The 10,465-nt window shown below is 39.6% G+C and overlaps 1 protein-coding gene across 1 annotated transcript in view; it reads right to left on the reverse strand.

Annotated features, from left to right (window-relative positions):
- Window positions 1-10,237, reverse strand: part of EIF4ENIF1 (eukaryotic translation initiation factor 4E nuclear import factor 1) — a 22,443-nt gene extending 12,206 nt beyond the window's left edge. Inside the window, exons 1-7 of the mRNA XM_010174742.2 lie at window positions 10,120-10,237; window positions 6,811-6,884; window positions 5,864-5,991; window positions 5,007-5,302; window positions 4,146-4,347; window positions 2,731-2,910; window positions 749-836 (exon numbers count right to left, since the gene is read on the reverse strand). Coding sequence (XP_010173044.1) covers window positions 749-836; window positions 2,731-2,910; window positions 4,146-4,347; window positions 5,007-5,302; window positions 5,864-5,991; window positions 6,811-6,884; window positions 10,120-10,215 — 1,064 coding nt within the window. The 5' untranslated portion in view covers window positions 10,216-10,237. The remainder of the gene's footprint in view (window positions 1-748; window positions 837-2,730; window positions 2,911-4,145; window positions 4,348-5,006; window positions 5,303-5,863; window positions 5,992-6,810; window positions 6,885-10,119) is intronic.
- Window positions 10,238-10,465: the final 228 nt, after the last annotated feature.

Genomic DNA, 10,465 nt, shown 5'->3' on the forward strand with positions numbered 1-10,465 from the left:
AAAAAAAAAGATAATCTTAACAGAAGCGAGATCAGCAAATTCTTTGATAAGCTTTACTGTGCAACCAAGATTCTTCTGCTACAGACAATTAGATGCTGCTCCCAGAGTTTAGAAGCTTTAAATTGCTTTTTTCCTTCCAATATAGCAGCATTTGTGCAGTCAGTTAGCATAACCCATTGTACATCTTTTATTTATACCAAATATTTGCAGATAATCTTAACAGAAGCGAGATCAGCAAATTCTTTGATAAGCTTTACTGTGCAACCAAGATTCTTCTGCTACAGACAATTAGATGCTGCTCCCAGAGTTTAGAAGCTTTAAATTGCTTTTTTCCTTCCAATATAGCAGCATTTGTGCAGTCAGTTAGCATAACCCATTGTACATCTTTTATTTATACCAAATATTTGCTCCGAGTAAAACTGAAAGAGCATAATCAGAGCATCCAAAGACCATTAACCATGCCATTTTAATGTCCAAAAGAAATTGAGAAGAATTTACCACAAGAATTAAAATGAATTATAACAACTAGTAATTCTGACAGCCAGATGGCTCAAGGCTGGTCCCTATCACTTTACAGAAAGGGTACTCTGATCTGTTCTGTTTTCTACAATCCTAATTCAATTAAGTTCCAGCACTGGCCAAGGGCAGTGCCAGGAATGAAGGGCAAAGACTGCTCCCTGACTCATGAGCATCTCACAGGGGCTGGGGGAGAAGGCCAGTAGCTAAGGGCTACTTGTTTGCACTTTACATGCTGAACCATTCTGGGACTAAGAAGGCTGCATTCTTCAAGTCAGAGTCTGTGCCATCAGCAAAGTCCTGGCAGCTAGCACCCCTACCTCCAAGCAGAAGATGAGGTCACTAAGCACTACTTTATAAAGTTAGTTTGTCAGAAGTCACTACAGTTTATAGCAACTGTTTACTTCTTTGCTAATCATCATAAATATTTAAAAACTGTGCATTATAAAATTTAACTCCAACTAAAGCTCTTGCTATCTTGCAAGGTAGTACCCAGTTAAAAGCCTGCTCAATAGGCACAGATGCAGTTTCACCATGCAGCACATTTACTTTTAGACAAAAGCAAGAATAGCTTTGTTCTGCCAGAGAAGCTGTTTTCTCTGAAACAAAGGGCACTCAACACTATTTACAACAGCAAAAACAAGATATTCAAACAATTAAAACCAAATGGATCAATACATGCTAGAAGAATTAAGACAGTTATGTCAGTAAATTTGTACATTTCCTACAACACTTGTTACAAACATATCAAAGAAAGAGTATTATGATATGCTCTAGTCTGAAACTCACTTCTGTGACCAATTATAACATCTGACCACTGAAGTTTCATCAGCAGGTATTTTGTGACTTGTGAATTCCCAGCTTTTGAAGGGAGTCAATATCTTGCAGATATGCTGAAAATCAGATTGTCGAGTCTAAAGATACATCTTTTAGAACTTCTATAGGGAGAACAAACTCTTCATTATGTATTTGTTGAATTACTACCATCATATGATGAGCCTTTTTTAATGCAAGCAGCTTTTCCACATTAAAGACTAGGTCAGGATTCTATTTTTTTTAAACCCTAATGTTTCGAAACTGCATATAAGGTCTATTTCTTTGCTGTCAGATTACTATTTTGTTTTTAAACACATTTACCTTTCTACAATACTAAGCCTTTTTCCTCAAATTCTATCTACTAGTGAGTTATGCCATCTAGAATAGTCAAGAATAGCTCTTCTTCCTAGTGATGGAAGAGTCAGAATAGAAACATCAGCGGTTTATGAATTAGGCCCACGCTTAGTCAGTATTTGCTGGACCTGCTTACTCCTTCCTGTGGTGAAGAGGAAAAAGCATGCTAAGATACCAAGCAGTTACAGCTTTCAGACTGAAAACAGTGAACAACAATCACCCACTATTACCTCTACAGATCAGATGTCCAAGAACTGCACACTACCAACAGAAGTACCAGAATCCCCATCAAATCATGGCTGGAGGTAAAGCAAGTGTCAGTATTTTTCTTCACAGTCCTGTTACTAGCTCCTAGGTATCAGCAGCATCCCATGTATGACTTGGGCTACACAGGGTATCTACTAGTCAAATCAGTAGCATCGTTTAAACATGCTTTGGACTGAATTAGTAGCCTGTGTTTGTTTTTCCAACCCAATAGCAATAGCTCTAAATAATGCATTAACCACTATGGAGGGATAAGTAATAAAGATTCAAATCCTCTCAGAAATACATAATTTCAGCCACATTACTGGTACTGATAACAATGTAATTATATATTCATGAGATGTCCCCAGGTTTACTGCCTTCCAGAAATCCTGCACAAAATAGACATTTGCTGCAATTTCCAGACTTTGCTGCAAAAGGTTGTTTTCAGTTATACTAAACTGTGCAGTGAAACTTCTCTGAATGTATCTGTAATACTTCCAAAGAAGATCCATCCAGGATGCCGATTTTGAGTCTTCAGTAATGATCAAAAGAAAGACAAAGTAATCAGCTGGTTTGTCTCACACACTGTCTTTGGAGATGGAGCCAATCCCAGCAATAACGTTTTAGAAGCAACCACCTAAAACATCAAAGCTAAATCTCTGCAAATTCATCTTAGACTTACACACTGCATAAAGCAACTTTCACAAAGCAAGAAGTTTTAGTTTTCACTGAACACAGCAGCAGCAAAAATGCTTCTCATGAATACAGCCAGTCTTAGAAAAAAGCAACAAAAACAACTCACTGAAGCCAAGCCAGGAACACTTTTATCCAAGTTAAAGAACTCATTGAAGTCAAACTCTCCTGGAGCTGGTTCTTGTAAAACAGCTTCCCTAGGAACTTCTTGATCTGCTGGAGTTTCATTGGCAAGGACAGTTTGAACTTCATCCTCTTCTGCCACTCCACCATTGCATTCTATCCCTTAAAAAAGAAAATAAAGTGATTGCTGAGGCACTGAACTTGACCATTTCCTGTAGGAACACCACCTAAAAGTCAATGCCTTGGAATTACAAGCATAGGACCAATCTAGCCACCTATGTGGTATTCCACCAGTTACAGTGTTGGCTGCAGTCTGCCACAACAGAAACCAGGACCCAGTGAACTCTAGCACAGAGCTTCTACTCTCTAAAATTAAGACTACCTCAAGAAAAATAAGAATTACCCTTGAATCACATGTAAACAACTGCATCCTGATCAACCCAGGAAGTACACAGAACAGCTCAGATGTTATGTCACACCAAGCAGATAGAGCTGGTACAGTACAACAACAGCTGCTGCTGTTTTTCCACCAAGAATCCTTTGGCAGCTCCTGCCTTCTTCCTAGGGGCCCCAGGGAGCAGCCACCCTGAAAGCTCCTACTTGTCATGAGTTTTATTAATATTGTCAAGATATGACAAATATTGCTTCTACTCCTCTAGCAGGAGCAAAGAATGTGTCATATTAAAGACTTACCAAGCTTGCAGAGGTGCTGCAAAAAAGCTGTGACACGACTACAAACCTGCATGTTTGAAACTGCACTACATTTTAGTTAAGTGAATACACAAGTAAACCCGAACTCTTCAGGTTTATGTTGCCCACTGTGGAATTTCTAGCATTAAGTAATCTTCTCTTGCCTCAGAGGAGTTTGTACTACAGCTTTTGCAGTAGTAACAGTAGACTTGAAATTCAGAGACTGCATACAAATTGAGATAGTCTTCAAATTCAGCTTAAAGCTGTATTACAGGCAGCTGTATGTCCAGATCAGTGCCCCTAATTCTAGTATTACAAGAAGAATAGATATTTCAAGTACCTCAGAACATTAGTTTAACTTAAACTAAGCCTTTAGCAACCAGCAGGATACAGGAATGGACAAGACCCTTTTCATAGACTACAAATCCCTCATATCATTCAACATCCATACAATTTATTTTTTTTCAGCTTCAGTCCTGCCTTTCTTTTGGAAAAATAGTATTTAATAACTTAAAGGTATTTGCAGACTGAAAAATGAGCCACAGGTGTTGTGCCTTGTGCTTCAGGATGACCAAAAGCTATGCAAGTTTAAAGACTGATAAACTGCATTTTTCTTTATACTTGCCTGGATCTATAGCAAGCACCTCTATATCCAGCAAGATGCCATACTAGCAGACAAGCAATGTTTTTGTCAAATTTGCTGTTACCTTCTTTTAGTGAGGCTGTACGTCGCCTTGTACGTTTTCTCCCTTTGTGATCTTCCTCCAGAATTTTATCGTCAAAGCCTGTGAGCTCAATGGTTTCAGACTGACTTGTAGGACCAGCAGAGAACCACTCAGGTTCCTCTTCAGTGTAAGAGTCATTCCTTCTTCGCTCCCCAAAGATACGTTTGCTGTCACCAAATTCTCTCTGAAGTGGAATATTGAAAAGATTAACCATTAAATACTGTTTCATAAGATTCCTCCCTGACTTCCACAGCAAATGACAGTCTTTTCATACTAGTTCTGGGTGGTTTTTTGTTTCTTTGGTTTTTTTTAAGGTTTAAATGTACACTCAGCATGCTCAGTAAGGTTTTACATTTTAAAAACTTCACAGCTGAATTTGTTTTATTACACTGTGGGCTATTGATCTGCAAGTGCTTGTATAAATGAGAGGTGCACCAGTGGTTCTTCCTTTCTTTTTTATTTTAAAATGCTTGGAAGCATGGAAAGCTTCCATCTGCTGAGTTAAAAGACAATTCTTGCTGACAGCTGCTAAGTCAAGAACTATGAACAAACTATCAGACTTCTGAATATCTTGCTATTAAGTCTACCACAGGGGAGGTTTGTAAAATACACAGTATTAGATACATCCCAGTGGAGCTGTCAGAAGGATTGAAAACTAGGTTTTTGAAGCACCGAGTGCTCACCCTTCAAACCATAAAGGTGTTTCTAAGGAAAAAAACCCCAAACAACAGCCTAGTTGCATGGAACACCCAACTGCTGCATGCAGTTAACCTGCCCCTGTCACTTTGCACTAGTGCAAAGTGTCCAAAAACTGATTTAATATCAGGAAAAGAAAGAACAAACCCTGAAGCGTTTATCTTTGTAGTCCCTGTCACGATCTCTGTCTCTTGCATCTCTAGAATCACGTAAGTCTTTTTCACCACCCCGGTGGTCTTTATCAAAGTTACGAGAAGAGATAATTCTTCCACTGCCAATCCTACGGCCACCAATAACACGGACACCATCATTCTCCTTTTCCAATGGGCTCCCAGCTCGACGTGAGCTAACAGCTGCAGTTACATGACAGCCACCTCCAAAGCTTCGCCTTTGTGGACTTAAGACTACATCCAAGTCATCTTCTTTCACTCGTTCTCTTGGATCTACAAGTCAAAGATCACACAAAAAGCATCTAATGTATTAGTAAATACAAGTTGGTTATCTCTATAATAGCATTCTGTTCCATAGCCTTGCTGCTACCCCAGAGCTTTTAGAAGGAAAACTCATGTTTTATTTTTGTGAAGCTAATCTAGCACAACACAGGAAGTGCAGAGGCAAAAATATAAATTTACGGCTGGATACTGAGGAATCACTGCTGTCTCCTAGGAAGTACCTGTTTTCCCACTATAGACTTAAGTACTCAGTCTTGACTTGCAGGGAAGTTGCCCCCTGTCCTTGCATTATTACATATGTATTTACTATTACATTGCAAGAATAGTAGGATGTAAGAACTGACTGCTGCTTATGTTTGCTCTTTGATGAGTTACCAGAATACCAGGAAGGAGAGTATACTTGGAGCAACCAAGATTTCCTTGATACTTATTTCATGCAGTCAAACAATTTTCAGAGAGACATTCTTTAGTCTCATTTGCATCACCCCAAGGAAAGGTTTTGCCAACAGCCTATGTTCAGTTTTGAGTCTTGTGTTCCAAGAGTGCACTTACCTACTATCCTACGCATAAGAGAAGTCCGCTCTGAATCCAAATCTTTTTTAAAGCTTTCCACTGGTGAAGTTCTTCCTGAAGTTGGATATAAAGATGCATGCCACTTCTCTGGATCCCAGACACCATCACTATGAAAATAAAATTGCAGGACTGTTTACTACTTTTTTTCTAATAAATAATTCATAGCACTGCTGCGGAAAACCTGGAATTCCCTGACTAGCAATCTGTACAAGCGAAACACCTTTCATACAGAACTTCTAAATCTTTGTCTTCCTATACTTTATTACCTTACATGTGGTGTTCTGGATCCCTTCTGTAACAGGAAGTACAATACCCAGCATCAGATTATAAAAGGGACAACATATGGACATGCTGCACTAGTTACTACTGAATTTTGCCTGTTACACTGAAAAATAGCTCAAGTCGCAAAAATGCTGCTGTTCTTCAGCATTCTGAAAATTTTACCTCAACCTCATACTTACTTGCACAATAAATTAACCTGAACAGTAAAGATACTGCAGTTTAGCAAGCTTGCAAACACAAGCCAAGAACACACTAACCTTCATTTTCAAATGAGGTACACTGTCAGCACAGCAGAGTAATCTATCAAGCAAGTCAGCTTGTTGCAACACGACCTAGTCAGGCTGTGCTATACAGCCATCTATAGTCTTGGTAGTTTTTCCTGCAAGTCTGCAAGACTTGTGTTGTGCGAAGTTACTTTCTGCTGGATCTCATCTTATAATCTTCATTCAAAACAAAAAATTCCTAGCTAGAGCACTAAGCCTTTCCTAGTAGATGAGTACTTCTGAAAACACTGTCATACACTAAACTCTGGAGCACGTATATCTTGCATCAACATAAGTGCACTGCTTAGCTAAGAATTTTTTGCAATTTAAACTTCCATTCTGAAGGAAATGTATATAGTTTTTGTATAATCAAGAAAATACCTGTCGTATTTTTCAGAAAGACACGAAGGTCTTTGCTTAGAGTAGGGACGCTCTTTAATATCCAGCAGTTCCTCCTAGAAAAAGGAAGAAGTTAGTTCCAACTCTCACCCAGCCAAGATTCAATTGACCCAAAATATCTATTCCAGACTGTTTAACTCAGGTTTCCCAATACATCGTTCCATTTCCTGTGAAATATTGCAGTGAGAATTCAGCATTAGACAGCAAGTTTATTTTTCAGTTCTACTTGTGACCACTGAGCAAACACTCATCTGAAGCACTAAGCCTTACTAGGTCAGGTTCAATCCTCATTAACACCTGAAAGGCTGTTCACATCATACATGTTTACCTGTTCATTTCCCTGGACAATTCAACTTCTAAGCAAGACAGACATCATTTATACTGGAGCTAGTTAAGTTTCAAGACTGAATCAAAATTGTTATGTTCAATGCTACGTAAGATTCAGCAGGTAAAAAAAAGCATTACCACAATACCAGTTACTAAGGTAGATCTGGAAATTCCAGACAAGCTTGCCATTTCTGACCACCACCAATTCCAAGATATCTAGATGTATGTTATACAATTATCCACTCTACCCAACAGCAAATCAATGCTGAATGATTACTTCAATCTTCCCACTTCTACCAGCTTTCAAATGCAGTCCTTTAGTTTACTGCTGCACACCCCTGGGCAGTCAGTCATTCGAGGCAGACCAGTCTCAACCTACAGTCTCACTGCAGCTTGCTACATTTAAAAAGTATTATTACCAGTGTGATCATCAGTGCTTTGAATCACTATTAACTTGGCTGCAGCCAAGATGCACATTTCTAATTAAACTTACCCACTCTCCCTAGATTACGTTTCTTCAGTCTGCCTCACTCCCAGCTGTACTGAATTGATCCAGAACTGTGCAGAAATCAGTGGGCAACTGGAAGGATAACGAGATCCTAATAGCAGGCACCATGCATGGGCCAAACTGAAGAAGGAAATCTCTTTACCTTTTTCCCCCAAGAATACAATGTCCTCTAGAGCTTTTACATCATTATCCCCATGTGATTAAAATAAGTTCATTAGCTATGTGAGCTTAATAATTGAAAGGTTTCAGATGGCAGCTTGGTAGCTGGACAAAACCTTACTACACACACACATATATATCCAAACATCACCCTGTACTAGTCCTCAGCAAAAAGAGTTCCATTAAAGGGAGGGAGACTGGCCTCTCTGCCCAAAGTTTCCCAAAATAAACCTTGATCTATGAAGATCAGCGCTGTGATACTATCGGAGCCTGATGCAGATATCACAAGTATTAACAGTACTGTCCCAGACTTAAAACTATTTTGTTGGCCACGAGAGGGAGTTCAGAGACTCTCAATCAGATCCTATTGCAATTCTTCCACTGAAGTCAGGAAAATTTGAATTGTTGCTTGGCTTTCACTCGTTAGCTGTCCGCCCTTGGAGCAACAGCTTCCAACAAAGTAGAACAGACACAGCTTGGACTATATAACACTCTCATAATAGAGATTAACACTGGCACTTCCAGAGTGTGCTTTTGGGTTTTTTGTTGAATTCACACACTAGTACTTTTAAGTGGGAGGGACAAAAAGTGTGTTTAGCTGTTAATAAACAGTTTTGTTAAAACAGTTTAGAAGGATTCATAGTATGAGCCAATTGTTTTCCTACTGGTAGTAAATAAATATAAACCATTAAAGGGAAACAGTCTCCTCTCCAAATCAGCAGCACATGTCCTGAAACATCCATCCCCTAATTACAAGGAAATTGGATCATGTGAAAATGGCTTACAACATTGATTACATGAGCTCCTCAAACCAGCTATATTCAAGATGCTACTTTAAAAAAAAACCAAACAAACATATGATGCAGGATATTACAACATAGATTGATTTCTGCCGTTTCTTGACTTTAGACTCCTTGGACACCAACAGATATACAAGACTAGATGCCTTCTAGCACTAGTTCAGCAAGGTTATCCTGATCAGAAACTGTAGGTACTAAATTAACTGAAGCTACAAATGTATCAGTTTCAGTGTACAGCTACCACCAGCACAAGCTGAATACTGCCCAAAAAAGCAAGCAGAATTTGAAGCTCTTGAGAGTTGGGCAAGACTGAGCAAGTGTAGGCACCACTTTTCCAACAGCAAAAGTTTAAAGACAGATCCCCCCCTTCACTTTAGAGTTAACTTAATAACAAGGTCTGAAAAATAGTATACTTTGCATCTTACAAGGTTAAGTGCACATCTTTGCTAAGAGGGCAGAACTGGAAAGCCATACTATTCCCATGTAAGTTTTGCCAATTCTGAAGTACTTGGTTTATTGTTGATGTCTAGTTAAAATAAGCTACCCCTACTATCTCAACAGAACAGAGCCACAATAATTTTTTTCTTTTAAAAAAACAACCTGCTAGGAAGCTAACAGCTCAGAATTCCTCAAGATAACACAGTCAGCAAGAGTACACTGTCTCACTCTGTTCCACACTTCAGGCCATTTGTTGCGAAGTATCTTAATAAATTTCCACAAAGCGCCGACCACCTGTTCCCACAGCTTTTGGCAATGGGAAAATCAGCCACCATTAGAGACTTTTTCTAAAGGCATATTTCAGCAGTGGTACCAAAACCCCAAACAAGGTTTGAACCTTAAACCCCACAACATATCAAACTCACTTAGTACTGAAAGAATCTTTATTTGCAAGTTACTGATTGTTCCTCCAGTCACACATATATTTAGGTATCACAGCTAAACAAAAGCACCTGTGTTAGTTAAAGTTTTAACACTAAGCAATGGTTGGATTCATAAGTGCCTAGGCTTCCAGCAGCCAAATATGAGCAACTTTAAGTTTACAAAAGGCATTTTAGTAAACACTTTAAAGCACCTAGTAAGATCAGGTGTGCTACATGTTCCAATGAAGTGGACTCTACTATAAGGAAACATTTTGGTCAACTTCTTAAAGGAACATTGCTGAAAGCAGACCTAGAACTATGGGGTGCAAGTGCTTGAGAAAGCTGGTAGAACAACATACTTCAGTCTCTACCATAATCTCTCCAAGCACATGCTGTGAGGTGCTCAGATATTAAAATAAGGGACTGGTAATCAAACATGTATCGAGGACAGGACTGCACAGCTATATCACATTTAAGAAGTTGCTCATTTTATAGTGTCTTGCAAATCCTAATCCAGGCAAAGGCTCTTCAGCCTTCACCCTACTGCTTCCCCCTCACAGAAGCCTCCACCTCCCACTCTGCTCCTGTGACCAACAGCTCCACGCGCAACTTCCAGAGGAACGGGGAGAGAGCAAACCTTCGTGTAGCGATGTGGGTATTTTGTTGTAATTCTGTTCAGCTCCAGGAAAGCATCACCATTTTCAGTTTCTGTTATGCCTCCTCTTTTATCCATGGTTGCTTCAAAGCCTTTGACCACAGACCTAATTAAAACGAAACCAAGCCGTCAGATTTGGAGACATAAATTTCTAGCGGGTGTATTTTCCTCCCAGCCCAGGACTATTTAGCGCTCAGATACAGCGGATAAGAACCGCATTCCCTCACAGCGCCTTTCTTCTTCTCGTAGCTTCCCCCCCCTCCAGCCAAGCAGCTCTGGCCGAGATCTTTAACCCGCTCCCGACCTGCCCCACGCCCCAGCCCAGCCC

Source organism: Antrostomus carolinensis, unplaced genomic scaffold (genome assembly GCF_000700745.2).
Source record: "Antrostomus carolinensis isolate BGI_N321 unplaced genomic scaffold, ASM70074v2 scaffold529, whole genome shotgun sequence".
In the NCBI taxonomy this organism is placed as follows: domain Eukaryota; kingdom Metazoa; phylum Chordata; class Aves; order Caprimulgiformes; family Caprimulgidae; genus Antrostomus; species Antrostomus carolinensis.